Consider the following 23771-nt stretch of genomic DNA (forward strand, 5'->3'; position numbering starts at 1 on the left):
GTAGCGTTAGCAAACACAAACTCAATCGCCCGGTTGGAGTTGTGTGCAGCACGGCTAGCAGTGCACCTTTTTCAGAAGGTGGTTTCTGCACTCAAGGTGTCAGCTACGGCTATCTGTTGGACAGATTCGATGACAGTAATGCACTGGCTGAACTCATCACCGCGTCGCTGGAAACCATTTGTGGCCAACAGGGTGGCACAAATACAGGAAGAAACGCGTATCTCCAGCTGGCGTCATGTTCCTGGAGTTGATAACCCGGCGGATGACATCTCGCGCGGGCTGAATCCGGAAGAATTGCTGCAGTGTACACGTTGGTGGCATGGGCCGAGTTGGTTGTCCTACGGACAAGAGAAGTCCCAGGTGACAACTGTTCTACATTTTTAGCTTAAACTCCTCGTGAACAGCTCGATTTAACCCATTGCCTCATATGAACTCTTGAAAACATGGGTGTGTGAGTGAACAACGATGTGTTGAAGCGTTGAAGTTTATGTCAGAACTTCGGTAGAAGCCGGACAAACAAGAAGCTTGCAGTTTCGTCCTTGGTGTTCAACAGCCAAAACACTGAGTAAAAAGAAATAAACGATCTATCCAGGAGCATCAGAATAGCGGAGAAACGCTGGGAAAATAACAAAACAACGTGAAAGAGTGTTTTATAATAAACTTGTTGTTTAATATGGATTGAAAAGTACGCATGTTTTGTTTTGGGCCGGTAGCTTGTGCACAACGTGATGACAATTCTCAAAATGGCACCAGAAAAAATGCTTCACACTGACGTTTCAACTGTTATAATAAGCTTAAACTCTGCAATATCGCTTGCTCTTTAAGCCAATTTTAAGCCTGCTCTTTAAGCTTCCAGCAACTCGAAAAACGCTAACAATCTGCTCGAAAATGTCACTTGGGGTGGCCCCATGAGCAACCGGCGATGAAGGAAGGGGAGGCTGACATCGAAGAGCGACTGGCAGTCTCACACATTGTCACTACATCTACGATGTGTGATTTTAGCAACATACTGTTCGCCAAATACTCTAAGTATGGCAAGTTAAGGAGAGTTGTGGCTTTCTGCTTGCGGTTCATCACAACGCTTAGGGCAACCAAGGCATCATCGTGCAAGCGCGTTAAGGTAAAAGCGGACATCAAGACGTTACTGCACTCCGTTCCACCGCTTACAGCAGAGGAGCTACAACAAGCCGAGCTGCGTTTGTGCCAGCTAGCACAACAGGAGTCGTTCGCGGAAGAGCTGGTCGATCTACAACGAGGGAAGCAGGTTAGTGCGAGATCGAAGCTGAAGTGGTTGTCCCCATACATCGACGCACAGGGTGTGTTAGGTGTCGGTGGTCGGCTAGGTAATGCCAACATCCCAGAGGCAACGAAGCATTCGACAGTCCTTGCAGCATCACATCGTCTGTCAGTGTTATTGGCAGAAAGGGTCCATCAGCAGGAGATGCACGCCGGACCACAAGCAATGTTAACCATACTGCGTGTGGAAGCGATAACAAGACCTTTGTATAGCGTGGATTTGAAATTATATTTATTTTAATTGATTCAAAATTATTCACACTTTTTTACAATTTTGGTCTTCACACTTTGATTAATAAATCGCTTCTGTTGCGCATGCCCTTATTTGGTCAAGATTTCTCGCGCGCTCCGCCGATTCCCGATCCTCGACCGGTGACCTGGCACACGAACCCTGACCGCTTAGAACGATTGTTCTCTCTCTCTCGCCCGATCGTCTATCCTGCTCGCGTTTTATAGCAGTGGTGATCGATTGCGCTCAGATCGATTAACGCACCTCTGTTTATCCCAACCTTTGTATTGTTTATATTTTGGCGTGTCAACACTGCGACAGAAGTTTTGGTTGATTGGAGGCCGAAATATGGTAAAGCGTGTGTATCACCAGTGCCACACGTGCTTTAGAAACAAGCCGACGTTGGTGAAACAGGCGGTAGCGGATTTGCCTGAGTCACGGGTAACACCAACGAGACCGTTTGCGGTGAGTGGGGTGGATTATTGCGGTCCGTTCTTGTTGAAGTCTACCATCCGCAATCGCAGTCCCACCAAGGCGTATATCGCGATATTCGTCTGCTTCGCGACCAGGGCAGTTCATATCGAACTGGTGAGTGATCTCACATCGACTGCATTTTTGGCTGCATTACGTCGTTTTGTCGCGCGAAGAGGAAGGTTACTGAATTGCATTCAGACAATGCAACAACATTCAAGGGGGCAGCGCATGAACTGCATCGTATCCATAAGATGCTGAAAATCAATGAGGCTGATAGGAGAGAGATTTTTGATTGGTGCGCCGAAAATGAGATGGTGTAGAAATTTATCCCTCCGCGTGCACCTCATTTCGGAGGTCTTTGGGAAGCGGCGCACTTACCAAAATCGGCCAAAAAGCACCTTCAAAAAACAATAGGAGTTAGTAGCATTACACATGAGCATATGCTTACCCTTTTAGCTCAAGTTGAGCAATGTTTAAATTCTCGCCCGTTGGTACCGTTATCCGACGAACCAACTGATTTGGAAGCATTAACCCCGGCTCATTTTCTGATAGGTTGTAGTATGCAGGCAGTACCGGAGGTTGATTTAAGTAAGCTTTCTTCCAATCGGTTAAAAAAGTACCAATTAATGCAAAAGCATTTTCAAGGAATTTGGTCCCGGTGGTACCCGGAATATTTGCAGCAGCTGCAAGCCAGAGCAAGGCACGCAAACAATGCGCCGGTCAAGCTAGAAATAAATCAGCTGGTTATAGTAAAGGAAGATAATGTTCCACCTACCGTTTGACCGAAAGGGCGAAAACTGCTTTACATCCGGGTAGAGACGGTGTAGTTAGAGTAGTTACACTACGAACAGGCACGGGAAAAGAAATAGTGAGGGCAGTAAATAGGATCGCATTGCTACCTAATCCCATTGAGCAGCAAAGGTTAGAATGTCGCGCAGCTTCACCACGTGAAATATAGTAAACAAACCATGTTGACATTAGCGAGATGTCAAGTGTTAAAGGTCAGCCAGGTTTATACTTTGCTCGCTCACTTCTTTATTTGAATTTATAGCATTTTTGAAATTTAAAAAGAATTCTCTTTTGGTGGCCGGAATGTTTGAATTTCTGTAAATATTTATTTGAATTAAATTTATTATGGCATGAATTATGGGATTATGGTAACGGGATTAGAAACAGACAACACTTGAAGGCTAGAATATAAACAAGGAAATAGATGAGGATTGAATGAACTATGTAATGAATTATAGCATGTTCAACTGAACTTAAACAGACAAGTGAATACACATTAGCAAAGTGAAAGTTCAACCGTCTACACGTTATTTGTATATTCCCCCAAAATATCACAAGTTTTCCTCTCATTTCACACCCGGTGAAATTTTCTACAACCATCACGAATAGCAATTGCTTTTAAGAAGGAACGGTAATTTGTTCCAAAGTCGGAGCCGGCTCCGACCGGCTCCAGACAATTTCGGAGCCGGCTCCGCACCAACGGCTCAGGAGCCGGCTCTGCACCAACGGCTCCAGAGCCGACTCAGCTCCAACGGCTCCGGAGCCGGTTTTAACACAAGGGACCAAACAAACTTTTTCAATAAAGTTTCAATCGAGGAAAACCGTAAATAGCGGAGTAGGTCATGTTTAAAATAATTTATAAAAAAATCGATGAGTTTTTGATATAGTTAAGAAAGGCGAGACGAACGAACGCTAGACAACGTCATACATGTCAATACTGCAATCACATCGTGTGTTAGATTCCACGAGAAGATATATTCGTTTTTTTATTACGCTATCATACAATGCTATCTCTATTGAACCGTTAGTCCGGAGCCGTTGGTCCGGAGCCGTTGATTCGTCGACGGCTCTGAAACAGTGGACCCGAAGCCGGCTCCGCAGCCGTTAGAACGGAGCCGTGAGTGCAGAGCTGTTAGTCCGGAACCGGCTGCGGAGCCATTGGTGCGGAGCCATTGGTGCGGAGCTATTGCTGCGGAGCCGTTGGAGCGGAGCTGGCTTCGGAGCCGTCGGAGCGGAACTGGCTCCGGACCCGTTAGTCCCGAGCCGTTGGTGCGCTCCGAAACACCCATCACTAGATCACAGGACTGTTCTTGGATGGAAAGGAAACTTGTGTGATGAAACTCTACGAGAAATTAAAAAATAAAAATATTTCTTTTTCATTTAACTAAAATATGAATCAAATTACCATGTGCTGTTAGATACTGGTTTGATGTCAATCTATGGTTATAAACGTGTCGTTCGATATGATTTTTTAATGTCCAGCCGCTGCATACATTTTCCATCCAGCATATGCTCACTATCTGGCTACTTCATCCGCTTCTTTATCGGCTCTCCCTTGTTGCTTATACACACATGATTTTGCAGCAAACTTAAGTTAATGCCCTGACATCGTTTTCCGACACAACGATTTGTCAACTCGTACATGTTGGGTCTTATTACGATAACACACGAATATTTATAGCGGAATCCCTTCTCCATTTTCGACACAAGTCCTGTAGAAAGTACATAATTAAAATTAGATTTACAATAATTCAACAATTCAACCTAAAACATCGTACTATTGCACGATTGCAATCCAGTTGCAATCAGTCGAATTGTAAATAAACCAGTCCAATTGTGAACAAACTATTCCAATTTGTCTGTCAAAATTTTTTCATTCATTTTTTTATTGGAAATCGGCCAAAACAGGCTTTTGTCATAACCTGTATAGAGTCTAATAACCTTGACCGCTACCTAGGAGATCCGGCTGTCATTTTGGTGTCATTTGACACTCATTTCGCCGCCAAGGTGTTCATTTTACTGGTCTTTTTGAAAACTGGTATACCATGACACTCACGAGCAAAATGAACTATGCTACAAAAATTCGATCGTTCCGCTTTGTATGGCGAAAAATCCGCAACTCATTGAGCTGCGGAAATTTTCGAATATCAGAAAAATGCCATAAATCAAGGTTAATGGTTTTGAAAAACGTTATGTAAAAGCAAGTTGGTAATTGTTTTGGTTCTTTTTCAATATTTTGGGTGATAAAAATTATTTGTTAAACATTTAAAAAAAATGGTTAGCCTACACTAAATACTGAACTCGATGGGAATCGACTTCATGTAGGAGTATGAAAGAAATAGTTATACTGTCAGTTTTACGTGAGCGCCTATCGAATTTTTTCGATCGAAAAATGGTGCTGAGGCCGAATACTACCATTGAATTGGCACCACCATCTTTGCGACCGGTTCTGCTGTTGGGGGTATCAAAAAGACAAACGATCGAAGCAAACGTGCGTATGATATGTAGCACATTTATTTGCAATTCAGCTAGCGGACGCAAGTGGAAACAACATTTTGAATTGAATCTGTTGTGGATAGACGTGCCGAGCCCTGGATTCGCCGTAGCAGTTGCGCTGCTGCTGGTCGACATCCAGGAATCGACACTGCGCTCACGCACACTAATACGCCGCACTTAGCGATGCGCGCTAAGTGTGTGCAGAGCGCACCTAACGCAGGAGTGTGTAACAGGCTACCGGTCGAGCAGGGCTCCCGGTAGGGCTCACGGTACGGCTCGTGCGCGCGGCCCCATACATCATTGTATTGTGTTTTGTGTTATTATTTATTATTTAATTCAGTTAATAAATGTGTAAAAATTCAAACATAAAAGAATCCATACAAAAGAGGATTCTGGATTTGTTTATTATGGTGCGCGTATGGTGCTGCACATGTCCGTTCAGAATCTGGCGGCTTGTTGGCTTGGAGTCGGTATCATGACGCCGACCGACCGGCACTGCCATGGAATGGGTTCGGATCGGTAGGTTCATGTTTTGGTCGATTTCATTCCGTTGATTTGTCGCGCCGTAGCGATAGCCCGGCAGTAACAAAGTCAAGACAAACTCTTCCCCGGGTGTGGACTGTTATGATAAGTTCTTCTTCTTATTATTATTATTATTGGCGTAATAGCCTACACGATCGTGCAGGCCATTTCAGGACTTGAATACCACGTAGCCGGATAGTTTGCCCTTGCTACGGCGGACGGTTCATACGCGGTTAGAACCCATGACGGGCATGCTGTTGAGATGTGCGGAATAAGGCGGTGCCACGGGAGCGCTCCTACCCAGCGGGCAACTTGCATACTGCCACACTGTCTCCTATCCGGTGCATACGCAGCAGGCAGGGGAAGGATGCACCTCCACAATTAAAAAAAAAACACCGTCATGTACCAGCGGCGGATCTAACGGTAGGCGGACTAGGCGGTCGCCGAAGATCGCTAGTCTGTAGTATGCCGTATGTCTACAAGTGGACAGAGTATTAGCGACAAGGGCCCCTGGAAAGATAGTCGTTGGGGCCTCGTGGCTGGAAAACCATCTGAACTCTCCCATCACCCCCCCCCTCCCCCCCCCCCCCCCCTCATGCCGGCAACAATTTTTGGGCTTGTGACTGATGATCGTAGGGGTCCCATGGCAACCCCCCTCCCTCCATCCACCTGCAATTTAAGTATACTGTTCAATCTCCCAACAGCTGTGTGCCACTACCCCCTCCTACCGGTCATCAGTTACCATTTACAGGGGCCTCAACTCGTCTTTCCGCTTTTCATGAACACCTTCCTTTCTTTGACCGATGGATCATAACATTCCGGAAGAGCATACATTCGGCGACAGTTTTGCATACATACGCACACTCACAACTATGCGCAGGATGTTTAGCATATCTATGTAATCCACAACAGACGAAAGCTAAAGCTTAGTGTTACGCTTAATGCTTAACACATTCAGCACGATGGCAGGCCCTAGGGACTGCTAGTGAACTTTCCAGTATACCGGTTTCACAATCAGCTTGCGTTCTAGATGCCGGCGGAACAGAATGTTGATGAAAATCAGTTTCGGACTGAACGTGTTAATGCGCACTAGGGTTCTGCGCGTTGCATAGCAAACCCTCCAGCGTGAGCTAGCGATTCCGTAGTCATTTTTACATTGCAGCGTTAGAACTCATGGCGCTTTTTTAGTTTGATTTGTGAAAATTAAACTTCTTCTCCGCAATGTTTGTTAACGGCTTTTTTAATCGCCACAACAGCTCGCGAGCATTGACCACACGCGTGAAAGAGATAGCGCTATGGAGGGAAAAAGCACGGACAACGGCTGACAGCGATTGGCCGTCTGACGCACCAACACTTCCAAAGTTTCGACAGCGCGCTCAGGCGAGGGGTAGGAAGCGGAGCCAGGGACGGGTAGCTCGAAACGCTGCTCGACAAATTTGCCGTGGGAGGGAAAAAGAAGGCCTGAGAAATGCGCGAAAGGGAATGATTTCTTACGTCGCTTTGCACAGGGGGTGTTTTCTAATAAATTTAATTCACTTACAAGCGATAAATATCACAATTTTCCGCACGAATAGCATCAAAAAATGATGGAGTGAATAAAATACTAATTTGAGTACAAATTCCGAGTAACCAATTGTCCCTACCCGCAAATTTCCGTTAAATGCCTTCTAATCGCCTTGTAATCGCCGGCGAATTGAAGGCGATCAGCAGTGCATTTAGCAGTAATTAAATGCCTGTGAAATATGTCAATAAAAAATTTCGCTTTTAATTTGAAACTTTAAATTGCAACTGTCAAAAGACAAAACCTCATAAGCATCCTCAGCACTGCACTGTTGTAGTGCTCCCAGATATGAACGTGAGATTCGATAGCACGATTTATGTGTTATGTTCTCTGGCGTTAAGCTCTGAGCTATATCTATATCTATCTATATCTATATCTATATCTATCTATATATCTATCTATTATTAAATATGGTATGCATTATTCGGTTGTTAAAGCCCAACCAGTTGAAAGGTGTTAATATATCAAACTCATTTTGATAACTTTTATTAGAAAAGGAGAAATGAGAAACATATTTCTTCCATCCTGACAATGAAGGGTGAACATGGTGTAATTATTATGGGTTTTCAAAAGGTATTATTTTAATTGAGCTTCACATAAATTTTGTTTGTATTAATTATAGCAAGGAAATATTAATTTCAAAAGAAATAAACACAAAAAAGAAAATAAAATCAGGATTTGAACACACGCTTTCTCGGTTCGGAACCAAAAGCGTTGTAACTGCTCTATTTGGCAATTTCATAAGTGAGGGTGCAAAACCAGTATATAAACAAGCTGAGATGGCAGCAAGCTATCTGTTCTCGTTGAATAAAACAGTTGAAAGATTTCGAAGAGAACCCGTTACATCCGTGAAAGTTTCGGTTGAAATCTTTATTCGCCTTCGAAGGCGACTAAGGCCTTAAATGCCTTCTGAATGCATTTAAAGCCGTTTAATGCTGGTAGGGGTATTTTGGTCGAAAACTGCGAAATTCGATTTACGCGGATATCCGAGTTACGCGGATTCCTCGGGAACGCACAAACCGCGTAACTTGGGAACAGACTGTCATCCCTAACCAGCTTCTCCCGCATCGTCTCAAGGTCACACACAAATTAACAGCTGGCATCGCGATTTAAAATTAACAGTCGTTAAAAATTAACCAGAGTCGTTCAAAATTGCTAGAATTTGGCGTCGCGAACGCATTGAGTTCATTTGTTAATTTTAACGACTTGTCCTATGCCGTCGTTAAACAAACGACTGTCAATAGCGTATGCGATACAAATTAACAGTCGTTTAATTATACTGCTCGATTTTTTTCCCCGTGTTTGCCTATATGCGATATCGAGCAGTCGTTAACTGGTTTGACGATCGTTTACTTTAACAGGAATGAACAACAAATGAACTCAGTTAAACCAAAATGAACTTTAAACGACTGTTAAAAAGAGTTCCTTTATTCGCGATGCCGGCTAATAAATGCAAACACCCACCAATTACCCCAAGCGAAATTTTTCGGGGATAATGAACACAAACTCATGCCATTTCTTTCTATTCATCAGCCCTACTCTCTCACACGCATCGATGAACTTTTACACATCTCTTTGTTCATTGTACTATATTTGAAGGGTTTAAAAGTGATAGATAACAATTCATGTTCATGAAGTAGTTATGGTCAAATGTTAATGGTGTAATGTTTGTACCATGGTCGACCAGAGTTCAATTCCATTTTTATTAATTTTTTGATGATTTAATATTTTATTTAATTTTTAAAACATCCAGCTCCAATAACTTCAAAACCCTTTACTCATTGTTAGAAATGCGTGTTTAATAGTTAATCTGTTATTTTTATTGTTTTATTTATTTCTTTTAATTCTTTTAGTATCAGTACCCCTTCATACAAACAAACCAGTAAATAGCACGATAATGAATAATAATATGGTGGCGCAACTGGCAAAGTGATTCGAAGTAGAACCAGGGATGTGGTTGGTAGCATCAAGGATGAAGCATGAGCATGAATTGGAACATGAGTGGAGGGAGTGAATCCGAATGTTCATTTATATTTTTAGCTCTTTTTTGCATGGGTTCATCTTTCACGTGTGTTCACTATCCCCGAAAATGATCTGTATTTCGTTGGTCTTTTCGGGGATAATTCGTTAACGAATTATCCCCGAAAAGACCAGCGAAAACCAGCGTGGTCGGCAGCTTGGGACAATACACAACCGCAATGCACATATAAGGCTGCGCTCTGGCACCAATCGAACACGACATCCGACTCGAACAAACCCATTTAATCATATGAAGGTGCACTGTCAGACACAAAAAAAAAACAAACAAGACGTGTTCGATTGGTGCTAGAGCGCCGGGTAAGTATTAACGCATACACCACACATCCAATCAGCTTGCGTCGGAAGGCACGGGCAAGGTGGATTAGAAATATCAGGTGGTGGATAAGGGCCTTTAGGGGTCGCCATAGTTGAGGGACATTACGTCATTTTAGGCGAAAGAACTCCGCAGGAGCCAAAGCCTCTCTAAACAATACTAACATTACGTCATTTTAAAACCGTTAACCATTGGTTTCCGCACAAAAAGCATAGCAAATAGAACAGATTCGGTTCCCAAGCGAAATTTTTCGGGGATAATGAACACAAACTCATGCCATCTCTTTCTATTCATCAGCCCTACTCTCTCACACGCATCGATGAACTTTTACACATCTCTTTGTTCATTGTACTATATTTGAAGGGTTTAAAAGTGATAGATAACAATTCATGTTCATGAACTAGTTATGGTCAAATGTTAATGGTGTAATGTTTGTACCATGGTCGACCTGAGTTCAATTCCATTTTTATTGTTTTTTTTATGATTTAAAGTTTTATTTAATTTTTAAAACATCCAGCTCCAATAACTTCAAACTCATTTACTCATTGCTAGAAATGCGTGTTTAATAGTTAATCTGTTATTTTTATTGTTTTATTTATTTCTTTTAATTCTTTTAGTATCAGTACCCCTTCATACAAACAAACCAGTAAATAGCACGATAATGAATAATAATATGGTGGCGCAACTGGCAAAGTGATTCGAAGTAGAACTAGCGATGTGGTTGGTAGCATCAAGGATGAAGCATGATCATGAGTGGAGGGAGTGAATCCGAATGTTCATTTCTATTTTTAGCTCTTTTTTGCATGGGTTCATCTTTCACGTGTGTTCACTATCCCCGAAAATGATCTGTATTTCGTTGGTCTTTTCGGGGATAATTCGTTAACGAATTATCCCCGAAAAGACCAGCGAAAACCAGCGTGGTCGGGAGCTTGGGTTGTTACTTTGTGCATTTTTGTGTGTCTATTGATTTAATCGAAAAAATGAGATATATGGACAAAATATTAGAAGATTTTTTTAAGCACGAAATTTAAAATCATGTGAGTACCCGTATAACCACGATACCGAAAACGTCACCAATTTCTTGTACTAAAAATCCAGTTCCATCAAACAAAGCAAAAAACTATCAGTTTAGTGGGTTAACCTTTAAGTTGGCAACCGGATACCCGGGTATTTTTTTCAGCTTCGAACTGCAATAACTTTTGATTCATTGCTTTTATTGACCAGAAAATTTCCGTAGCCTCCCAACTTTTAATTTATGATGATGATGATTTTTTGTTGCATAAGTTGTAATTTTTAACAGCCTGTAAGTATTTTATTTTGATTTTTTTAACTTTACCACGTAAGTTGGCAACCAGCATAACCGGGTATTCCATACATTTTGTATGGAGAATGACGTTTCTCTTCTTCCTCTTTTCGTATTGTGCTTATTTTCGAGTCAAATTCAAGCGATTCCAAATTTCAATTTGACCGTTATTTTTATCAAAAAATGAAAAAAAAAACTTTATGAATAAATGAAATAGAAGAGAATATATGGTCTGCATTACTTGCTTACAGCATTAAAATATAGAAAGCATTGTTTACCTATGAAAATCGTTAATTTTTTGCATCAAAACGTGTGGACCCGGGTATGCCGGTTGCCAACTTACGTGTGTAAATCTGGTTGCCAACTCTACGGTTAAGCCACACGGCCACAGAAGCAGCCACTTCAATGTTGTTGAAGTCAGATTTTTATGCACGGGCAATTTATTTGCTCAACATGTTTCACCTGTGTTAAAATGGTATTTAATTGTGCAATGGAAGCAATTAAACGAGTGTGTTTAAGTTGGTTTATTGTAAAACATTCATGTGTAATATGTGTATATGTGTGTTTGTTTACTTGCGAATGAACTCTTCCATTTCGCTGGTCAGTGCATAGTTTATAGACTAATAATATTGCTGAAGTTGATGTGCAGTTGTGTAAGTGAATGAATTTAATCAACCGAGGAGTTAAAATCCTGTTCAGCATATTGACCTTAGCCAACCCTTTACCAAACTTTTCCTCAAAGCAAGATCAATACATCGGATCGGAACTGGCAGCTCCGATTGTTCTAAAATTTGGTGGGTTGACGACTGAATCGACCACCACAAACCCACGTGGGTTTGAAGTGGTTTTACAGTGGGTTAAGGACGATTTGGCTATTTGGGTAAGAGTTCTAATCTCATGTAAATTGCCCATGCGGCTCGTAGATAATGAAGAATTAATGTGAGAATTGAAAAAATAATGATTTCTTAGTTTTGTAGCGACCTTGCCGGATACCCGTGCAATAAAGTTTTTAGTTGGTTTGGCGTAATACCAAATGAAAATAATTTATTTAATTGTAAAAAGAAGTCGAAAGAAAGTTAGTCGTTTCAGTTTTTATCATCAAATATGTCGAAAACACAATGAATTATAGAATAAATTTACGGAATAACACAAAATCACACACTTTTATCCATGTTTTAATGTTAAATAAGAACTCGCAAAGTCGAAAATATATTTAGAAAAAAAAATTTATCGAAAAAATGGGGAAGATAAATTATATGAACAAATATATTAAATGTAAACAAAGTTTGAATCCTGGGGACCTTACGTCAAGTGACGAATTGTCAAAATGCATTAGAGTCCAAAACCTGATATTTTTAAATCCACTTTGGGCACGGGCAAAAGCGCAAGTAAGGCAAGGCAGGGTGAAGGAGGGAGAAGAAGCGGACGTAAACATAGGCGCAAGTATTTTTTGATTTTTTTAACGGTTTTTTTTTGCTCCACCGCCTAAAATAGTCCGTCCATTTCGCCAACAGAGGGCGCCAAACCTGCGCAGGGTTCACTGAAATTCTGTGCAGGAAACCGGCCAGCCAGCGCAGATTTTACCCCATTTCCTGCACAGTAAACTGCTCGAATTTGCGCAACGGAGCTGCTATTTATGCGAGAACAGTACAGTTGTTCACAATGTTGTATGTTTCCCTACCAAAAGACCAATGGCAGGCCCCAAGGCCTGCCACCGGCGTACGGGAAAGTTCACCGGGTCGAACGTGTTACAGTCGTTGCCACCTTATTTTGACTCTAAGGCAGCAATTTTTACTCTAACGCACCTATTTCGTCTGTAAGTCATTAATTTTTGACTCTGGTAGGAAGCTTGACAATTTTACAAGGTATTTAAGCAGATTTCTAACAATTGTTATGATTTTTATCTCATGAAAATACAAAAAATCTGTAAATTGATTCTTGCTTGAGAAAGAATTATTAAATTTTTGAAATTCTTAACCTTTAAGTTGGCAACCGGATACCCGTGTATTTTTTTCAACTTCGAACTGCAATAACTTTTGATTCATTGCTTTTATTGACCTGAAAATTTCCGTAGCCACCCAACTTTTAATTTATGATTTTTTGGTGCATAAGTTGTAATTTTAAAAAGCCTGTAAGTATTTTATTTTGATTTTTTTCAACTTTACCACGTAAGGTCGCGCTCTAGCAGCAATCGAACACGACATCCGACTCGAACAAACCTATATAATCAAATGGAGGTGCACTGTCAGACAGATACAAACAAACAAGACAAACATGTCAAATCCCATACATTTTTCATGTTCAATGTCGTGTTTGATTGATGCTAGAGCGCCGGATAAGTTGGCAACCAGCATACCCGGGTATTCCATACATTTTGTATGGAGAATGACGTTTCTCTTACGCTTTTCGTATTGTGCTTGTTTTCGGGTCAAATTCACCCGGCGCTCTAGCACCAATCGAACACGACATCGAACATGAAAAATGTATGGGATTTGACATGTTTGTCTTTTTTGTTTGTTTGTGTCTGACAGTGCACCTCCATATGATTATATGGGTTTGTTCGAGTCGGATGTCGTGTTCGATTGGTGCCAGAGCGCAGCCTCAAGCGATTCCAAATTTCTATTTGACCGTTATTTTTATAATAAAATGAAAAACACCTAATGAATAAATGAAACAGAAGAGAATATATGGTCGGCATTAATTGCTTACAGCATTAAAATATAGAAAGCATTGTTTACCTATGAAAATCGTTAATTTTTTGCATCAAAACGTGTGGAATACCCGAGTATGCCGATTGCCAACTTACGTGTGTAATTCTGGATGCCAACTCTACGGTTAATCTTTTGTTTACAGCTGAAAACTCATCAAATTTTTTTCTCTCTAAAATTGGTAAATCGATTGTTTGATTTTAATTTCTCTCAATAAAATTATTCCCTACTTAACTTAATTTTAATCATTTCAGAACACACAGTTTAAGAAATTACGTTTAATTTTGTACATAAAACGATTAACTCACAGTCAAAAATTGATGCCTTCGAGGCAAAGTTGATGCATACTGCCAAAAATTGATGCCTTCGAGGTAAAAATCGTGACACGCTGTCAAAAATCGAGACAAAAATAGGTTAGTTAGAGTCAAAATTCAGCGGCAACGACTGTAATATAACTTATCTCCGACTTCTGTCGTGGCCGCTATGAACTGTGGTGATAAGCTTGATTTTGCTATGTAAATTTTTAACTGTTACCCATCTTATTAATACAGTATGACCCGTAGTAGATAAACTGCTTTATAATAATTAGCTTAAGGCAACATTAGGATGGCAACATGGCCTTCAACACTGGTGTCTGCGAAGCAATAGGGCCCACGAACTCAAAGTTTGGAGATCCCTGGTATAGTGCATAGCAAAAATAAGTTGCTCGAATTAGTCTTATTTTTCATTAGTTTAGTTGGACCCAACGAGGCTTTGGCTCTTGAAGTGATAAAATACTGATATCAAAATAACTATTTACTTTTATGTCAAAACACTTTTTCGGCATCGCTCTTCTTTTGGCTCAATCCTTGTCAAATATTTAATTTAATATTTTGCTAATTCCAGGCACATTCAGTCTGAAGACATATAACACCATATTTTAATGAAGTGTATTGTTCATATCAAATTATCAAAGACAACAATAATAACTCTGGAATCCTTATATGGCTGTATTATGAATAAAATCGTCTTCCACTGCGTCTTGTGAATAGATTGGGGAAGTGCCATACTGCATAGCTTTTTTCTTCTTTTGCTGCAACTGGATGATTAGATGTTGTTCCTCGGCGATCCCTTTCTTGTATGCTTCATACATTTGCTTCAGCTTCTGAATTCGATGCTTTCTTGCTTCATATTCTTTGAAGATAGAGCAATTGTTTTTTATAAAATGATCCATTTTGCCAGTTTGGAATTGGTATATTCTTCCAATTTTCCCAAGTTGATGTGCATGGTTCAAAAAGTATTCTTTAACATTTAATGGTAAATCCTGATTCATCTGCATAGTATAGCACAGTTTCCCACAAATGGTGCAATCCTCGGAGTTCCGAGCGCACTTTCGGCAAAATATATGACTACAAGATGTTATGTAGAAATCCAACATTCCAGCAGTTCGTTGTTCGTGACAGACTTCACAAAATACGTACATCAGCGTAATTGCTTATCAATTCTAAAAAGTACTTGATTTTCCGTGAATGTTTTCTGACCAAGCAGTTAAGTTTGAGGCGCCGAAGGTTTACATGATTTGGATTATGCGCGAAATAAGCCCTACTTCAGAACCAAGGTGGATTAGAAATATCAGGTGGTGGATAAGGGCCTTTAGGGTAAGGTGTATGGATATTAGGAGGTGAAGTGCTTCAGAGCAAATTGACATTTCACGACTTGACATAACAATTCTGCGTGCTCTGGTATTAAATTCTGGAATGGCTGGAGGGGAGTATAGAAAATTGTATGCGATTTGACGTAACAATACTCAACGATGGCGCCCGGCAAACGCGCTAATAATTTACCTTCTAAATAAACACACCTTTGTATCAAACCGATCCGTTTGACAGATAAATATTTGCGCAATCGGTAAAAGTAACCGTATTAACCGTAGAGTTGGCAACCAGATTTACACACGTAAGTTGGCAACCGGCATACCCGGGTATTCCACACGTTTTGATGCAAAAAAGTGACGATTTTCATAGGTAAACAATGCTTTCTATATTTTAATGCTGTAAGCAAGTAATGCCGACCAGATATTCTCTTCTATTTCATTTATTTATTAAGTTTTTTCATTTTATTATAAAAATAACGTTCAAATTGAAATTTGGAATCGCTTGAATTTGACTCGAAAATAAGCACAATACGAAAAGAGGAAGAAGAGAAACGTCATTCTCCATACAAAATGTATGGAATACCCGGGTATGCTGGTTGCCAACTTACGTGGTAAAGTTTAAAAAAAATCAAAATAAAATACTTAAAGGCTGTTTAAAATTACAATTTATGCATCAAAAAATCATAAATTAAAAGTTGAGAGACTAAGGAAAATTTCAGGTGAATAAAAGCAATGAATCAAAAGTTATTGCAGTTCGAAGTTGAAAAAAATACCCGGGTATCCGGTTGCCAACTTAAAGGTTAATACACGATGCGCAATCTCAGATTGCGCATATATTTATCTATCAAACGGGTCGGTTTTATCTGTCAAACAAAATTTATATATCTCGGACATATAATCTTAAAAATTTATGCGCAATCATGGCGCAATCTGAAATTACTACGTTCTAATACTACGTATTTAAGTAATACGTATTAATACGCGAATTGACATATATTTTGATAAAACGAATATATGCGCAATTTGAGATTGCGCATCGTGTATTAATACGGTAAGGCTCAGCCCTCTACGTTGCATTGGAGAAGTGTTACATCGCTTAAAATATTCCCAAGCATATTTTGAAAACAGTTTTGTCATCCACCGTTTTTGACCGACCGTTGCATATTATTTGAATATAAAGTATTTTAAATTGGGATGAAAAACAAGTTAATTGCTTTCAGATAAATCGATACTCACGAGATTAAATTTTTAAAGTATAAGTAAGTAACAGGTTTAATATTTTTTTTTTGTTGCACTATGGTTTATGAAAAATAGTCGAAAGAAAGCTCATAAACACCCTAAAAGCTATCAATTGGAGTAACATTTCCTATGAGTAGAAAATATAAAATATTTTAAATATTTATAAATAATTTTATTAAATATATGAAATATAACCACCGACAAACCGACATGACACTGGCGTTACAAAAGTGTCCCACACGAAAGTACCCTACCAGCATTAAACGGCTTTGAAGGCATTCAGAAGGCATTTAAGGCCTTAGTCGCCTTAGAAGGCGAATAAAGATTTCAACCGAAACTTTCACGGCTGTAACGGGTTCTCTTCGAAATCTTTCAACTTTTTGATTCAAGGAGAACAGATAGCTTGCCGCCATCTTAGCTTGTTTATATACTGAATTTGCACCTATACCAATGTAACTGCCAAATAGAGCAGTGACAACGCTTTTGGTTCTTTTGTGATATTGCGGGGCTTGCTAAAACGATATTGTACTTATTTAAAACGATACAATACAATAATATAATTTATTAATCCTAAATGCCCTTTTTGGGTTCAAGCCCCAAATGGACCGTGCCGCCATACGTAGGACTGACTATCCTGCTATGGGGGGATCAATAAGTCAATGAAAGCCAAACCCACAAGTAGTGTGGTACAGGCAGGCCTTGATCGGCAACGGTTGTTGAGCCAAAAGAAGAAGAAGAAGAAATGCCCTTTTTGGTGTGACCGTCCCGCTCGACCGCCTTAATCCAAGAGAGCACGATCGTCCTTCCGATCGTGCTGAGTGGCCTCTCGGCTCGCTGAGTGACCAGCCAGTCGGAGCCGAACTGTTTGCGCAGGTTGGCTCACTTATCGCGTTTCGCCCTAAACGCCTCCATAACATCTCCCTCTCTTAAAATGTACGGTACACATCGAACCGACTGGGCAATCTTCTATTTCGAGAAGAGCGTCGTGGTTCCTGTACCTGATACAGCCTTCTGGGACGTGCAGTTGTTGTTTTTCCAAATGTTTGTGTGGATGCAGCAGGAGGAAACACCGGTACCGTTTGGTGGTCGCTGATGCTTGAAGATAACGGTAAGTCTTCTGGTGGTGACGGTGCAGGTGCAGGTGGATTTAGTACGCGATCCAAATTCCAAGCTTCAAGCAAAACATCTAGAGGTAAGCAAGGCTGAACTACTGTTGAAGATTCTTCTTGCGTCCGCCGACGTAGCTGATGAATATGCCGTCGAATGATCTTTCCATCGGCCGCCCTGACCAGGTACATGACTCTACCTTGTCGCTTCAGAACCGTACCGGTTATCCATCTCCATCCATTCTGGGAATAATGTTTAGCATAAACGTTTTGATTAGGGCAAAATTCTCTTTCTTCTACAGTAGGGCTTATCTGTGGTGGGTTTTGTAATGGTGTTAATAAATCCAGCGGTATTCTTGGGCGTCTACCCAACATGATCTCTGCGGGAGACTTTGATCCTTCCAGACAAGCGTTTGGGGTAGACCTGTAAGTTTGTAAGAATATGTCCAAACTCTCCCGAACCGTGTACCCATCAACTTCGATTTTCGTCATAGCTCGCTTAAAAGTGTCCACAAATCGCTCTGCCTGGCCGTTTGATTGTGGATGGTAAGGCGCCGTTCTAACGTGTATAATACCGCTTTTCTTACAAAATCGTTCAAATTCAATACTGGAGAATTGTGTCCCATTATCAGACACTAGCGTCATCGGCATACCAAAACGTGCGAAAATACTACGAAGAATAGCAATTGTAGACGCTGATGACGTGTTGCTAGTTTGAACTATTTCAGGCCATTTTGAAAAAGAATCCACTAATATAAGATACCACTCTCCCTTTAATGGACCAGCATAATCGATATGAAGGCGTTGCCAAGGAGCTGAAGATTTTGGCCAGCTGGTTTTATCGGTGCTTGGAGGTGATTTGGCGGCTGCCTGGCAGGCATGACACGAATTAACCCATTCAGTAATATCACGATCCATAGATGGCCAGTAAATGTAGCTTCTAGCTAAGGCCTTCATCCTTTGAATCCCCGGATGACCATGATGGATCTGACTCAAACATTGTTTTTGTAGCAGTTTGGGGATCACTACCCTCTCTCCAAATAAGATACAGTTGTTTACTGCCGACAAGGACTCTCTTCTATCATGGTAACGTGCAAGCTCTGATCCATACGATACGTTTGTTGGCCAGCCTTTTTTTATATTTGTGTAAACCTGTCGTAGTACGGGATCGCTCTGGGTTTTTATCTCAACGTCTCTGAACGTGAGGGGGAATGAACTAATCGCGTTGATAACTACTGCCTCCAAGTCTTCTTCTAGGCTTAGGCTCGCGATCACATATTCTGGCTCTGGCTTTGCATGATTTTGTATAAGACGAGACAGGACATCCGCATTTCCAAACTTGTCTGATTGTATGTATTCCATTTCAAAATCATAAAGCTGTAGCGTCAGCGCGAATCTTTGAAGACGATTTGCTGTATAGATCGGAATCCCCTTTTTTGAACCAAATATTCTAAGCAGTGGTCTATGGTCTGTTTGTAAAATAAAGTGTCTCCCAAACAGCATTTTATGAAATTTGGTTACAGCGTATACTATGGCCAATCCCTCTCTATCGATTTGGCTGTAGCCTGTTTCTGCTTTGGTTAGCGCTCTAGATGCGTGCTGTATTACTTTAACGGATCCATCAGAGAAAACATGGCTAATGGTTGCTCCGACCCCTATAGAAGAGGCGTCTGCAGAAACAACAATTTTGGCTCGGGGATCGTAATGTGTGAGAAGCAAATTTGATGATAAAATTTCTTTAAACTTTTTAAAAGCTTTTTCACACTCAAAGGTCCACTCGAATCTTCCGTCCTTTTTTAAGAGCATGTCTAAAGGATACCTTAACTCGCGCATGTTGGGCACAAACTTGCCATAGTAATTAATGGCACCTAAGAATGATCTTACGCCACTTAAATCGGTTGGTGCTGGTAAGTTGAGAATTGCCGCTATCTTCTCTGGATTTGGTTTAATTCCTTGATGATCAATTATGTGGCCTAGGTATAGAATTTGGTACGTTTTAAAAGAACATTTCTCGGCGCGTATTGTAAACCCGTAGCTTTCGATCCGTTGCAATAGTTTGTATAGATTAGCATCATGTTCAACCTCAGTTTTACCCCCTACTATCACATCATCCATATAACCACACACTCCATTCAATCCAGCTAGCATGGTATCAATAATTTGCTGGAATGCGGCTGGTGCAATCTTTATACCTGGTGGTAATCGGTTGTATGTGTACAAACCACGGTGTGTATTTATTACCAAAAACGATCTGTATTTTTCTTCCACTTCCACCTGAAGAAATGCATCCGATAGATCGATTGTGCTAAAATACTTGCAACCGGCAAGTTTGGCAAAAATGTCTTCGGGTAATGGTAAAGGGTATTCATGCGCCCGTAATGCTGAATTTAGGCCGGTGGAGTAGTCTCCACATATTCTTATAGTTCCATTTGCCTTTCTAACAACCACTATAGGAGCCGCCCATTCCGAATAGTCTACCGGTGTAATAACTCCAAGTTGCTCTAATCTGTCGAGTTCCTTATTCACAGCTTCTTGCATAGCATAAGCGACTGGGCGCTTTGGACAAAAAGTTGGTTGGGTGTTCTCTTTTACTTGCACTTTTATACGTGCCTTGGTGCATAAACCTGATCCCCTAAAAACACTGGGAAACTTGGTTTCTAATTGTTTTGCAATTGGTGTAGCTGTCGAAACAGCTCCACAATATGCATTCATCGGTAACGATCCGAGATCAAATGCGTCGATGATATCTGCACCCAATAATAAGAGATTTACGCAAGCTACGCGGATGGTAGCTGCTTTTGTTTTCTCTCCAACCGTAACAATTCCTTCGAATTCCCCGTCTAAGGGAAGGCTGGCCCCTGAAACTGTTTTTGCTCGTATCTCGCATGCATTTAGAGGAGGTTTGCCTAAGCTTTGCCACAGAGATCTATTTATGATCGTAATATCGGACCCCGTATCGAGTTGTAACCTGGCATTTTTCCCATTTATTAGTACGTTAACGTACTTACGGTTTACCGCGACGGCACATGCATTTACCGTGACGATACGTGTCTCCACCGATGGGCTCTGACGAAATTTTCCTTTTTGGTTCGCGGTATTGCAGTGGCCTTCCCGATGTCCTATTTGTCCGCAATCTTGGCACTTGTGCGATTTATAGCCACAATATTGCACCCAATGTCTGTCGCCACAAAGCCAGCATGGTCGACTGGGATGGGTGTTCCGTGCGGGAGGACGCTGCTTATCATATCTTTGGACATTATTTCTTTTGGGGAATTGCCGGTGCTGAAAACTCGAATTTTTAGCTTTAGTATGTTTGTTAAATATGTTTGTATGATTTTTGTTATGCAATGCGAGTACTTGCCGTTCATTTTCTTGAATCATTGCGCTGTCTCTTTTTAGTGCGGCAATGCGACTACAATCCTCTGACAGTTGCTGCAACGTAATCTGCTCTCGATCCTCGATTTTCGCCAACAATCTGGTTCGCACTTCGACGTCTCGTTCTTCTCTTAATCCACAAACGAATAAGAGGCACTTTAGCTGCTCCTCGTCGAGCTTGCTGAGCTCGAACTCTACGCATGATTTATCTACACGACATGCGTAGGTAAGCAGATCCTCTTCAGGTTTCCTTGTAAGCTGCAAACACTTGTACCTTTTGCTTATCAAGGATTCCTGTACGTCGAACAGCACAGCGAGCTTTGCGATCGTTTCCTTGAATGAAAATTCACTTGAACGTAGGGGCAGGATAAACGACAAATACCGATCATGCTCGGCTGCACCTAGCTTCCTTAAAAGCAGTCGCACTTTTGCTGCATCACTCAGCCGACAAGCATCCTCGTTGAACAGCTCCTCGTACCGGGAAAACCATGTTCTGAAGGTGATGCCAGCTTCAGGATCGAACCGAAATTCCATAATTGAATTTGCTAATGCTTCCGTTGCTTGCTCCGGATTGAAATTTGGCGTAACTACGGGCTGGCTTATTTGCTGGGCCATTATTTTACTAATAAGCTGCTGTTGCTGGGCCATTTGTTGCTGCATCATATTTAGCGTTTGCAGGAGTACGGCGTTATCCACTACAGCTGAGCCCGTTTGCGATGGCGGTTGCACAAATTGCGATGGCGCTGATACCGGCTGCGCTGATGCGGGTCCCAATTGCGATGGCGGATAGAGGTGTCCGTTTGGAGACAACTGATGATGGGACGCTACTTCGTGCACGGAGGGAACGTGCGGCCGCGATGTTCCGGGTTGTTGCATCACCGCCGGGTTGAAAAATCCAGACCGGCCTAAGGATGCACGTCGCTGCTCCTCCTCCGTCGGTAAATCCATCGTTGCATCAGCGGGGTTCATCTTGCGCTTCTTGGGACGTGGTGGCGCAATCCCAGCCAACAATTTCCGAAGGCGCCCCGTGTAAAAAATTTTTACTTTAAGCTTTCCTTAAGTTTTTACACTAGCAGCAGCTAAAGTAAAAACTTTCAGCACGGCACAAACCGACGCACACATTCAAATGCTTGGATTGCTGGTCCTGCTTACGCATACATTTGTTTTTATCCCTCCCCTTATATTTTCGGATTGCTGGTTGTAGTAGTGACGCTTTTTCTTTTTGCTTTATGCACACTTTCGCATGCTATTTATTGGTGTTACTCTTTCCACATGCGTTTTGGCACACTCACACTCTGTATACGGCAGGATGCTTCACCCCTTCCAAATGCTGCGGTTGCTTTCTATTACCCTTCCTCTCGTTCTTCCTTCTACCCTCTGCGCTAGGATATCCTCGACTGGTGCTGCGCGTGTTCAGCCGGCGCCTGTCTGGAAATGACGTCACGGACTGGTGCTGCGCATGTTTAGCCGTATCCTAGGCGTTCTTGAAGTGCGCTCTTCTACGAAAGAGCTGTAATGAAATCTGTTGATGAAAATTAACCAATAATTAATCCATGTTTTTTATAACAAACTAAACAATATTTTGCACATAGGATTATAGAAACGCTTACCTTTATATTTTAAAACCGGACACCGTTTTCCTTCTGTCGATCGTTTTGCGGGATGTTGGCAACCGTCGATTAACATGCGCGTGCACTGTAACTTTTTAGACGACAAGCGTTAGTTGAATGTATCCATTGAAGCACACACGAGGATAAGAAACTTACCTTAGAAATTTACAAGGATAAATCATTCCATATTTGAAGAAGAAGGAACACGGCACAAAACGTAAACGAGCAAAGTACGGGGCACAAGAAATCACACATCACTCCAACACATCCTTCCACAGTGAAAGTTCTGGACAGACTGAGGATGCCTAACACCCGGATGAGCGCGATAGCAGAAAAATCATGGGAGATCGAGAGAGATGTGTAGTCTCGGTTCAGCGGAATACGCATGCAGATGCATGCGTGTGTGTCACTCGAAGGATATCGGTTTCCCCTTCTCCCGTTTTTCGTTCATAGGCCACACGATCGGCGTTGTGCCGTCCAAAATCTAGAGAAAGAAGACATGCTCTCTCGCTTTGGCACACAGGAAAGTTTTCCAATAGCTTCGGTTTTGCTGGTTGGGATTGTGTGGGTGTATGTGTGTGAGCGGGACACGGAAGAAAACGAACAAAACGAATTAAAAATTGGTCAGCACTTAACAACACGAAACGATCACATTAACTTTTCTCGTCGCCACTTTTGTGATATTGCGGGGCTTGCTAAAACGATATTGTACTTATTTAAAACGATACAATACAATAATATAATTTATTAATCCTAAATGCCCTTTTTGGTGTGACCGTCCCGCTCGACCGCCTTAATCCAAGAGAGCACGATCGTCCTTCCGATCGTGCTGAGTGGCCTCTCGGCTCGCTGAGTGACCAGCCAGTCGGAGCCGAACTGTTTGCGCAGGTTGGCTCACTTATCGCGTTTCGCCCTAAACGCCTCCATAACAGGTTCCGAACCGAGAAAGCGTGTGTTCAAATCCAGATTTTTATGATCTTTTTTCTGCGTTTATTTCTTTTTAAATTAATTTTTTCTTACTATAATTACTTTAAACAAAATTTATGTGAAGCGAAATTAAAATAATACCTTTTAAAA

General features: G+C 41.4%; 1 protein-coding gene and 1 long non-coding RNA gene across 2 annotated transcripts; both read right to left on the bottom strand.

Moving 5' to 3' along the window:
• Positions 1–17353: 17353 nt before the first annotated feature.
• On the bottom strand, positions 17354–22074 carry LOC121590367 (uncharacterized protein K02A2.6-like). Its single transcript, XM_041909981.1, has one exon. It carries the CDS (start codon positions 22051–22053, stop codon positions 17530–17532), a length of 4524 nt encoding a protein of 1507 aa, XP_041765915.1. The 5' UTR covers positions 22054–22074; the 3' UTR covers positions 17354–17529.
• A 196-nt stretch (positions 22075–22270) lies between these two features.
• On the bottom strand, positions 22271–23666 carry LOC121590368. The gene is made up of 3 exons (XR_006004417.1): positions 22851–23666; positions 22695–22785; positions 22271–22606 (listed from the first exon to the last, which is right to left on the bottom strand). It is a non-coding gene; the product is annotated as an uncharacterized LOC121590368 (long non-coding RNA).
• Between the last annotated feature and the right edge of the window lie 105 nt (positions 23667–23771).

The sequence above is a fragment of the Anopheles merus genome, chromosome 2R (genome assembly GCF_017562075.2).
Source record: "Anopheles merus strain MAF chromosome 2R, AmerM5.1, whole genome shotgun sequence".
NCBI classification, from domain to species: Eukaryota; Metazoa; Arthropoda; class Insecta; order Diptera; family Culicidae; genus Anopheles; species Anopheles merus.

What these genes read in the sequence shown, in the direction of transcription:
- LOC121590367 (XM_041909981.1), bottom strand. Translation starts at nt 22,053, where the DNA reads ATGAACCCCGCTGATGCAACGATGGATTTACCGACGGAGGAGGAGCAG.